General features: G+C 25.8%; 1 protein-coding gene across 1 annotated transcript; it reads right to left on the bottom strand.

Annotated features, from left to right (window-relative positions):
• Window positions 1-10,695: 10,695 nt before the first annotated feature.
• On the bottom strand, window positions 10,696-11,583 carry VNE69_02110 (uncharacterized protein; the record flags this gene model as incomplete). The annotated part of the gene is made up of 1 exon (XM_065472657.1): window positions 10,696-11,583. One exon carries the CDS (start codon window positions 11,581-11,583, stop codon window positions 10,696-10,698), a length of 888 nt encoding a protein of 295 aa, XP_065328729.1.
• Window positions 11,584-12,099: the final 516 nt, after the last annotated feature.

Below are 12,099 nucleotides of genomic sequence, written 5' to 3'. Positions count from 1 at the left end.
TAGTAGAGAACAACGCAGACAAAAATTGAGAGTACCGAGATGCTTCTATTGTGATAGACAAGGGCATATGGTGTTTGAATGCAGACTGAAGATTAACAGAGATAAATATTATAAAAAAAATAACAAGGATAATAGTTTCAAAATAGAAGTAGGTAGTGAATCAGAGTCAAGTTCGGTTCGAGATTTTAGAAGAACAAAAAGAGGTCTTAGAATCAAATTTGAGAAAAATCAAAAAGAATATGGTATTTGTTGTGGATTATTATCCTAAATATATTTTATAAATAAATAACCCTTAACTTGGATATGTCTAACATGGTGGAGAATACAAAAAAACAGACATCATGGAGTTGTTGGCTAGTCTCACCCTACAAATATCGGGTAAAGATATAATAGTCAAAATAAAAAGATTAGAAAGGAAAAAAAACTTTAAGTCATTGTCAGATAATGACAAGATTGATTATATACTGGAAAGGGCAAGCATTGAAATTTTTGAAGCCAACGAGAAATTTGAAAAGTCAAAGAAACTAAAAAAATTTGTTTATGAAGAATGGAAAGAATTCATGATTGGTACCTTTGAAAATAAAGTTTCAAAAAGAGATTTTTTTAGAGAATTTCAGAAGAAGGATGAAACTTGTTATACTTATCTTAAAAGAATGAAGCAATTAGGAGATAGCATAATTGAAGACGAAGAAGTAATCTTATTAGTCAGTTTTCTTGGGTTAAAGAAGATGAGGGTAGAGATTGAGAAAGCTACTATATAGTTTTCGGTCATAAATGATGAATTTTTGGAAATAATTAAAAGATTAGAAGTAGTAATTAAAGAAGCTACTTATAGAAAAATCCAAAAGTCATCTTCAAGAGAAGGAAAAATAAATAAGAACATCAATAATATTGAAAAAATTGAGGAAATAACCAAAGACAATTATATTTTTATAAAAAATTTTAAATTACGAACTGTATTTGATACTGGTTCTGAGTATAGTTTTGTTACAAATAATATTGTAAATAAAATTCAAGAGAAGAGATATAAACTTAAGCAGCCTATCAGCCTGTATACTTGTTTACTAGAAGAATTTAAAATTACAGAATATGTATGGATAGTTTTTAGCTATAAGGAAAACACTTTCAGAGAAAAATTTTTTATATTACCAAAAAGAACAGATTTAACAGTTATTATAGGAAGACAATGGATGTCCCATGGGGGTCAGAACATTGAAGAACCAAAGATTTGTAACTATAAAGACGAAATTGACAATCTATGCACATGGAAACCAGAAGGAATAAAAGGGTTTGAATGTAGAATTGACACAGAAAAAGGAAAAAAGGTTGTCGAAAGAACTTATAGAATTCCACAGGCTTGGGAGAAGAAAGTAGAAGTGGAAATAAAAAGATTATTGCATAATAATTACATTAGAGAGTCCAAATCAACATGGTTAAATAATGTGAGGCCCGTTGAAAAGAAAGATGGCAGCGCTGGATTGACCATAAATTTAATTAAACTCAACAATATTGTTGAGCTAGATAGTTATACCCTGCTTAGGATAGAGGAATATATTTATTGCTTAGGCAAAAGCAAATACTTTTCGAAAATAGATCTTAAAGAAGCATTTTTTCAGGTCAAACTACGTGAAGCGGACAGAGAGAAAACGGCTTTTCGAATAAAAGATAAAACATATGAATATGTCCGTATGCCAATGGGATTTAAAAACTCTCCGGCAATGTTTCAAAGAGTAATTGATAAAGTCTTGAATGAGGGAATTGGGAGAACATGTTTTGCATATGTTGATGATGTTTTGATTTACTCCGAAACTATTGAAGAGCATTACAAAGCTTTGGCTAAAGTTTGCCGTCTGCTTAATAGAGCAGGATTTTCTGCAAATAAAGAGAAAATCACAATTTTAAAAGAAGAAGTTGAGTTTTTAGGTCATAAAATTTCACAAAATAAAATTAGACCAATAATAGATAAAACAGAAGGAATTAATATGTACAAAACACCCAAGAGTGCAGACGACGTAAGAAAATTTTTAGGAGTCATTAATTATTATAGAAAATTTATTAAGAATTGTGCTGATATCTGTAACCCCTTAGTGCTTTTGTTAAAGAAAAATCGACAGTTTGAATGGGGAGAAAGTCAAGAACAGGCATTTAATACGCTTAAGAAAATATTAACTTCAGAACTATGCTTATATCAACCCGATCTAGCTTCTAACTTTATTTTAACGACTGATGCGTCCAACACGGGACTTGGTGCAATACTCAGCCAAATTTGTGATGGAATAGAACGACCCATAGCATTTGCATCCAGGCAACTGAGAGATGCAGAATTAAATTATACGATCACGGAGAAAGAAATGTTGGCTTCATTATGGGCAATGGAGCATTTTAAATATTGGTTACTTGGTAGAAGATTTATAATTTTTACAGACCACAGAGCGTTAGAAGCCCTCAACTTAAAAGGAGAAATTAAGTCATCACGAATAATTAGATGGATAGAAAGGATCCAAATGTATGACTTTGAAATTAAATACAAAAAACCTACGGAATTGGCACATGTCGATGCTTTATCTCGCCAACATAAAGAAATAAACAATATCAGCGTAACTGACAATAAAGAGAGTTTAGTACAAGCTCATGAAAAGCTGGTACATAGAGGAGCTAAAGCAACTTACGAATATTTATGTGAAAATGAACCTGAGAAAAACATTAAATTAACAGAAGTTAAAGGAATCGTTAAAGAATGTTTTAAGTGTAAAGAATACAATCCGGTACGAATAACGGGTTATAGATTCATCGAAGCTTTTGAACCGGGGCAAAAGGTAGCCTTTGACATTATAGGACCAATAAAAGGTTCATATATTTTTACAGCAATAGATTATTTTTCAAGATATGCAATAGCCAAAGTATTTAAGAATAAAACCAGTCTCAACTTATTAATGTTTTTAGAAATAGTACATAAGAAGTTCAAAGTGAAGACATTTGTCTCTGACGCTGCAAAAGAAAACAACAGTGAATATATAAAAAATTGGATGATTGAAAACGGGATTGTCTATCATGTAACTTCACCATATCATCATTGTTCAAATGGTAGAATTGAACGATTTAATAGAACTATGGGTGAAGGGGTAAACAAACAAGAAAAAACAATAAGATTGTCAAAACGAGTTGACAATGTACTTGATAGTTATAATAGTATCTGCCATTCGGCTACAAACATGACACCCAAAGAGGCTTTAAACACAGAAAATTTAGAATTACTAAAGAATAAATATTTCGAAAATAGAATTAAAAAATACAAAAAAATGTTTAAGAACCCTAATTATCTAAAACTAGAGCTACGCGATTTTGTTCTGATAGAAGATCATATTCATAAATATAAAGGACAGCCTAAATTTTCCGCTATGGGCGAAGTTGTAGGTATATTGAATAACGATACGTATCTGATTAATCTTAAAGGTAAAGTTAGTAAAAGGCATATTACTCAACTACGTAAAATCAAAAAGGAGGAGTTCTATCTTTAGAGGGGGGAGGTGGTACAAATACCTAGTCGCGGGGATGTTGTGGATTATTATCCTAAATATATTTTATAAATAAATAACCCTTAACTTGGATATGTCTAACACATATAAAAGTGTCTTATACATTTTGTTCTCCACCAACAATTGAGTTTGATAATTTTAGATAAAAATATTGTTCATTACAATTTATTACTAATCACCACGCAAAACATAGAAATATGCTTAAAATCATTGACCGAACGCAGACGTTAATTTTTCGATCCCATAAGAAGACACTTGAGAGCAAGCTATTACAACGATAAGGAAATAAAAAACAGTATTAGTCATGAAGAGGCTGAACAGCTTATTCCGTACATGTGATGTTCTTGACAAAAAAATTTAAAATTAATAATATTTAAATAAATATGATAATTTATCTCAATATCCCTAGATTTAATTTATATTGTATAATAGAAAACAAATGAAGTTTTTTTTACAAGATTTTTTACAAACTTAATTTTTAATTTTAACTGAAATGCTCTTAAGAACATTCCAATGCGTTATTAAAAGAATTATATATTAATTCGGCTATTAATGCAAGAAATATTTATGTACAAAGAATTGTTTATACGGCACATGCTAAGCCTCACATAAAATCATTTTTGTTTCGTTTATAGGTAAATTTAACATGTTCATAATTAAATTTTCAATTTTTTGATATCTCAACTTTTGTTTTTTAGGTGGTTTCGATTTTCGAGCATTCAATATGAGAAGAAAAGGAAAGAAACATAGTAAACATATCTTTGTCGATTAATTCCCTGCATCCCTAAAATAAGAAAAAAAGGACTATATGTTAGGTTGTATGTGAATATATTTTCAAAAACATCCCTAAAACAAAAATTTCTATGTATTTTATAGATTTTTGTCAAACACGCAATTTTGAGAATCGTTGCTGACGTCTTTAGTGTTATTTTTTCGTTTTAAATTTTTTTTGGTGATTTAAAAAATGTAAAGACTTAAAATACGCATGATGTTTGTAATAATAGAATTATTGTTTATTGATATATGACTCAATTTGTAATATGCAAAAATACCGCATCAAATACATGGTAAATTTATGAAAACATGTTATCTTTTACACTATGGGCAAGAAAAGAAATATTAACACATAAATACTACTTAATTCTAAATCTTCATAACAATTATTTTTCAAAGAGATTTTAAAGTATTTCAGGAAATTGTTTTACGAGTATTGTACAGAAACTTTGTAAGCAAGATTAAGTGGAATAAAATTACATAAAGGCAGTTCAAACATTAGGAAAAACATAGCTTAATTTCTAAAAAAAATCTATTAATTCTTATAACAAAGTAATAGTTATAGTACCTAAAAAATTTATGTTTAATTTTTCATATATTTGATAAGATATGCATGTTTGTTTAATACCGAATTATTTATATATTTATATAATAAATTAGACGTAAATTTCATAAAAAATTTGTTAATCGTAAAAAACTGAAAATGATGCATTCATGGTGTTTATTCACATTTATTTATAATTCATGATCTTTTTATCTATGTTTAAAAAAGGAAAACACATAAAATTTACAATGATCAAAAAAAAGAGAATCATAAGTCACCTTAATGAAATATATATTTTGTCTACATCGCTGAACAAAAAAGTTTGACATAATAAAAATACTTGTATACATCAATTTAAAATATTATTTCATAAATTTTCACCTGTGGTGCATTTTGTTTTAATTATTATTTTAGAATGTGTATCCGAAGAGCAGTAAATTTCTTCAACATGTATAACGAAGTAATCTTACAACTTTTTGACTTTGTGAAAATCAAATCTGCAATTTTAATTGGAATTTTTTTATTGCATCTGAGTATGATTTAACGATTATAATGTTACTGGTATTACAACCATAGATACAAATCAATAATGCAATTTATTCTTGTTTTGTTATACTTTTTTACATTTTAATTTCCTCTTTTAATTGTCAATGTAGTTTAAAATAAGAGCTTGATGATTTAGGAAATTAAAACTTCTTGGCTTCACAATCTGACGTATGTCAACCTTCTTAAAGTTTTAAACAAATATTGGAGAGAGAATTAACACCAGAAGTTTTTGATTATTTCGATTATAAAAATAGCGAACGTTATTTTAGATCTACATAATAAAAATGTATAAAATCTTATTTTCAATTAATTTTAGATTTAAAAGAGATAGTGCAAAAATTAAGTACAATTAGTTTAATTGCAAGTCATAAACAGAAAATTTTCTAATTAAAGTACGTATTGGAACAATAAATGGAAAGTTACATAGGAATCGCACCCAAATAATGAAATAAATATTTTTTTAATATTTTAAAAATGTAATTACACAAAATAATTAATAAATATAAGGTATTGCCTTAAAGGGTTCTGCAATTTTCTCATTTATTTCATATATTAACGCATATATAGTTACAAGATGACGTATTCTATTACTTTTTATATTTTCTAACTACATATTGTAGATAACAATATTTGACTAATTAATATCATTATAAACTGTAAAATAGGACAAACTTGATTATTTTCATTTACTACAGTTTCCATGTTAGGTAAATCAATTTATATTGTGTATCGGAACAAGTAACAGTGTGTGGGCTAACTACTACATACGATATAAAATGAGAAAAATATGCATAAACAAATTGAGACATCAATTTACCCAAGAATTTTATAATTTCATTAAAGCTCTGCTTCGAAATTTTTATATACATTCTGAAACATTAAAAGCCTTTATATTGGACTAAAACAAAATTATGCTTGAATATATCTAGATACTGAATTTTAAAATGACTTTAGTACGCAAAAAAATAATCAGCTAAATCAATCAAAATTATCAAATATTTCTAAAGGCTGATTTAGATTATTATGTAGATAAAGTAGAATAATTAGTCTTAATCTAATAATAGCTATGATAGAGTGAGTAATGTTGTGTTATTTAAGGCGAAACTGTCAAGATATACTTTTTGCAGATCTACACTAATTGAAGAGTTGAAGATGGTACTAATTTTAGTTAAAATTTCCGAGGTTTTAACATTTGTAAGGTCTTTAGAAATGAACTGAACAAGGTAAGCATAATATATAAGATTTTAGGCTTATTTGTCTTGATATCTATAATACGCTCAACGGCTTAGCCGAACTTTTCTGTTTTTCATATTTTATATCCCGTCAGGTATAGAAGAGAAATGTAATTCCCCAAAACATAATAAGAACTATAAATTTACAGATTTTTTATAAACCACTCAATTTTTATATGTTTATGTGAGGTTTAACATGATTTGTTTTGAAAAAATAACTTTTAAATTATGATCTATCCGAACTCTTAGTTAAAAAAAAAATATTTAAGAATTCAACAGTAACAAGATGCTAGTGGTAGACGCTTTAGTTAAAACCTTACAAAATAAACTTACTGTTTTATTTTTGTAATTTTAGAAAGTTTATAAATCAATTGATGCGATAGGCAGGCTAGAGATGTTTGTCGATGTTCATATGAATTTTAAAACCGCTAATATTGTATTCCTTTGCTATTTATGCGTCCTTATTTGTATTAACTGTACTTGCTTAATGCAACTAATTAGAATGCAATAAAATTTTTTTTTGTGTCATTTCTTTTAACTTTAAGGCTTAATATTTTTACTGTAAAATATTAAAAATTTATAAGAACAAAAATCAATAAAAAGAGTTTATAATACTATTTAGACCAACAATAATAGAGTCATAAACAAATCATAAATTATATTTTATTCACATTAAATTTAGTTAGTAGGTATTATGGACCTTTAGACAAAAAAAATAAAATTGAAACTGTCTCATTAAACGATCTTAATAATATTGTAAGTTAAAAAAAAAATATTTAAGAGAATATTTGCATTAAAAGTTCCTTTTAAACCACAGACAGTTATTAAAACAACGTAATAATACTTCGTAAGTAATTATAAGGGTTAATCAGTTAAGCAGACAAGATTATAAGTTTGTTAAATTTATGGTCATAAATAAATATCTTTATTTTCTAAAAAACCCTAGATTGTTGATATATAAGGGTTCTAAAACAATTTAAATATATAATAAAAAGCACACTTTCAAATACTTATAAAACTAATGAATTTTTCCTAATTAATACAATTTATCGTTTCGATTTTTTTTTGTAAATATTTAACTGGTTTTATTGCGTACAATTTTATCAATCTTGCTGATCAGAAATTTTAATGATAATGCAAAACTTTAAATGGTTTTAAATTTTTCATATTTTAATCGTTTTTTATCATCGTAATAAGAAATTGTAATTCCAATTAGATCTAGTTTATTAATTTTTTTTAATTGTTGGGATAAGTTTCCATATATCTACTTTAAGATGATGTTTTAACTGCAAAAAACGTATAGATATTTTCATATAATATATTTTTGCATAGAAAAAATAATTATAGAAATAATAAACTACAGACATAGTAATAACATATTTTATATAAGGGCATGTCTTTGATGTTATTAGTGGTCTTTATGGCAAGTTATAGTAGCTTTTTTGAAAAAAGTACATTAGTGCTTAAATGTGGTCTTTTGTGTTTAATTTCTTCGAGTTGTCTGCATCTAATTGAATTTAAATGTTTACAGTTAGAATTTCTGATGATTTATTTGCTTTGATTACAAGAACCAAAACCTTTCCTCATATATTTAGACTCCGTCATAATTTTTTAAAATTTCATTACTTTTCTTATTATACAAAAATATTGGACTGTTATTAAATTCACCAAAGCCTTTTTTATTTTACATATTACATGATTTAGATAGCTCCTCAAAGGTTTTAAATTTTTATGAATGTCTACAGACCCATTTCGCCATGTTTCTCAGCTAAAATTGTTGCAAAATTAAATAAGAAATTTCCTTTCACTTTAAAAGTAAGCTGAATCTTTAAAGAGCACAACACTATTTAAAAATAAAATCTGTACTTTTGTATACGAAGTTTTTCAAATTTGGCTTGTTTTTTTTACATGTGATTTAAAAAAATATTTAAGAGCGTAGATGATAATAAAAACCACAATATAAAATTGCTATATCGTTTTACGTCACATAGAAAATTTTACTCTGCAAAAAGAACACGACGAAAAGTTCTTAAAATTATTTAAATTATTAATCCTTATTACCTTTGAAAAGTTTTTAGTTATGAATATTATGCAACAATTTTATTGGTGAATCCCTTTTGCTGTTTTGTGTTATTTCAAATTTTTAATATTTTTATGTGTAGATTATTTTTTCCTATTACAAGTTTATTATGCCATTAAACGACTATATATTTATTTTTAGACCTTTTTTGATTGTTCTGTAAATTTTTACGATATATAATTATCATCATCTAAGTTTTTATGTAGTTGTGAAGATAAAGTCGTTTGTTTGTATGATATAATAATTTATTACTTATCATATTTTGTTAGTACATTATGAATCATATTGCTTTCATTTGCACAATTTTTAATTCTTTTATATATGAATTCTTCGATATCTGCAATCTTAAAAATCGAATTAAAAAATTTTATTTAAATACTATGAATTCTCTAAATTTTATAATTTTTTCATATATCTTTATAGCGTTAACTAAGCGTTACAAGTAATTTTAATTATTCTTTGAAGTTAAGTCGCAAGGTCAGCCAGTGATAGCCTTTTAGTCTTGATTCTATAAATGTACCTAGTTCTAGTCCTGACTTAAATCTTAAATACGCAATGGATCTATGAAATATTTTATTTTCGTTAAACATATTGTTAAGATGAAATTTATATTTATAGTATTAAGTATAAATACAATTGCCTTAGAAGGTTAGAGACATGAAACATTATTTTGACACGATAACTATACTAGGTTTAGAGATTTTTAAAACTTTTATTTAGGACCTTAAGAAAGCAAATTATATGAACGTTTAACAAAGAACATTAAGATTGTTAAATTATAATTTTTTCGGAGGTAATAAGAATTGTGAGTTTTATAGATAGGTAATTCAATATCATTCGTACTTTGAATACAGTTTATACTGCAGATAATTCTAAATATTGTAATTTTATTGCCGTATTATTATGTGATTTTTCATTTTAATTTAGATAGGTCATTTAACAATATGTATCAAATATTCACAAGTTAGTTAAATAAAAGAAAGCCGATAACAAAGAAGAAAAAAGTCATAGAACAATAAATCAAAATTTAATGCGTGCAACACATAATATATCGACTGTACCGAAGCCTACATCCAATTCAGATTTAATGAAGACGCTGAAATCATATTCTTTAAACACCGGCAGATCTCACTAAGAGTGGATCTGGAACCAAGAACAAGTAGAAATAGCTTACAGTGTTGTAACCAGATAGAGTGCGCGCCAGTGAAGGTAAACTGAAGAAAATTAAATAAATAATAGCTTCAAAAGTAATTTATTCTTTATATTTTTTTATTAACCTTATAATTAAATTCTATCATTGTTGAAAATAACAATAGCGTTCGTATAAAATAAAAATACCTTTTCTCGTTTTTTATTCATTTAAACCATCATAATTTAATATTTAATGATTACTAAACAATAGTTTGTGTCATAACATTTTTACGTTAAATATACTGAATAATTCCAGATCAAACCATATAAATGCTCATACTTGCTAATAATAATTTACAAAGCGTCTTGTTGAGATTAATTATACGTCAAAGATATTTTGCGTGTCATTATTAGAAAATTATTTTATTTGCATGGTATAATAAAATTAAGTAAGAAAAAATATTATAATCAACGTAGATTTATTATAAATTGTTGACTTTAGCAGTTACACTTGATATTTGACCCACTACATTTTTTTTAAACGAGATTTAGTCATTATGCCGTAATTTAATGATGATTTAAACTGAACATGGATCAAAAATGGATAAAAATATTAAAATGGCATAAAATAGCTACTATACCATAAAATTAGCCCCATTGTATTTTTTTAAATTAGCTTATTAATTTAGAATTTTGCGCTTGTGTTATCTTTTTTCAGCATATCCTTTAATTAAATTACAAACCATACATATTTTTTATACACTAATTATTATAAAAATGATTTTATAGGCACAATGAATAGGGTCTGAAAAAAATCTAAATTATTTTTTTTAAAACCAACTATAATGTATTTTATTTTAAAAACTTTTTCTTTTCATTGATAATTTCTATTATCTTGTTTATACGAATATAAATAGCTTCTTTTTGTATACAAAAATTAACATAATCCAAATTTAAATTATTAAAGTCTTCCACAATTTCGTGCATCTTACCATCCTTATCTTTATTTAAATAAACGTAATATTCGATTAAAGCTGCGATTAAATCTGATATATTTATCTTTTTTGATACTTTCTTTATTTTCCAAACATCTAATTTAAGAAGATGTTTTAATTTAAAAGGGCTAGAAGTTATTGTTATATTATGACTTTTGGGTATTATAAAATTAAATATATCAATAATGAAATCTAAAACATCATTAAAAATTGTGTTATCAATAAGATCTATTTGTTCGATCTTTTCTAAAAGAATTCTCGTTTTTTTTAATAGCTTATTTCGATAGGGATAACATTTTTTATGTAGATAATTTCTATTTTGGGTTATTTTTTTTAGTTCTCTTTTATCGAATTCAATAATCATAGTTTTAGTTGGAGTATTGAATAATTTATTTTGTGCTTTGGCTTCAATTTGACAGAAAATTTTATTCATATTTTCAAGTTTTTGTTTTAATGGTTCTTCAAATTTAGATGTTTTCTCTTCATAAAAGAACATTTGACTTTCATTATCTAGGTTATATAATTTGTTATTTTCCGGTTCAAAAGATCCCAATAACTCGTTATAAATTTCTTTTAGATCTGATATGTATTTAGGATTCGTCTCTTTATATGTCTCTGTTAAAATTGAATCAATATCGAAATCGCAATTTTCCTTTATTTTATCTCCGGTCTGGGCTTGTGGATGTAATTCAACTTTATGAAAAAATAATTCCGTACATTTTATAGACAAAATAAAGAAAAGCATAGGGATCTTTTTTTTTAATTGTATAAAAAATTATGTAGGTTTCTTTAGATTATATAATTGTCGTTTTTAATAAATAAGTCATTGCATAATTAGTTTTATTATTTTTATGGTAACAAAAGAAAAACCAATGTGAATGTAAAGAAAATTATTGTCTTTTTTAATTTTTCGTAAAAAACTATAGAAAAATATTTGCATATGTCGAAAACACAAAATACACAAATACTTTCTAGACATTAGACAAATTTAAATTTTCAAATATTTATGTTTCTATAAGACATATTAATCTCTTCAATTTCAAAATAAACACATTATCAGCTCCAATTTGCCATATTTGTCTTAAATGATTGTTATTAATTACATTACACGTAATAATTAATGTAAATGTTACACTAATTTTATTGATCTTGACACTCGTTATTATATTTAATTTTTTAATATTGACTTTTGTTATGACATTGATAACACTTGTCCCGAACAAAAAAATTATAGCTAATCCTGCATTTTATCATGTTTCGT

Source organism: Vairimorpha necatrix, chromosome 2 (assembly GCF_036630325.1).
Source record: "Vairimorpha necatrix chromosome 2, complete sequence".
NCBI lineage: Eukaryota > Fungi > Microsporidia > Nosematidae > Vairimorpha > Vairimorpha necatrix.
Note: the sequence above shows the minus strand (reverse complement) of the source record. Positions and strands in the feature narration are given on the sequence as shown.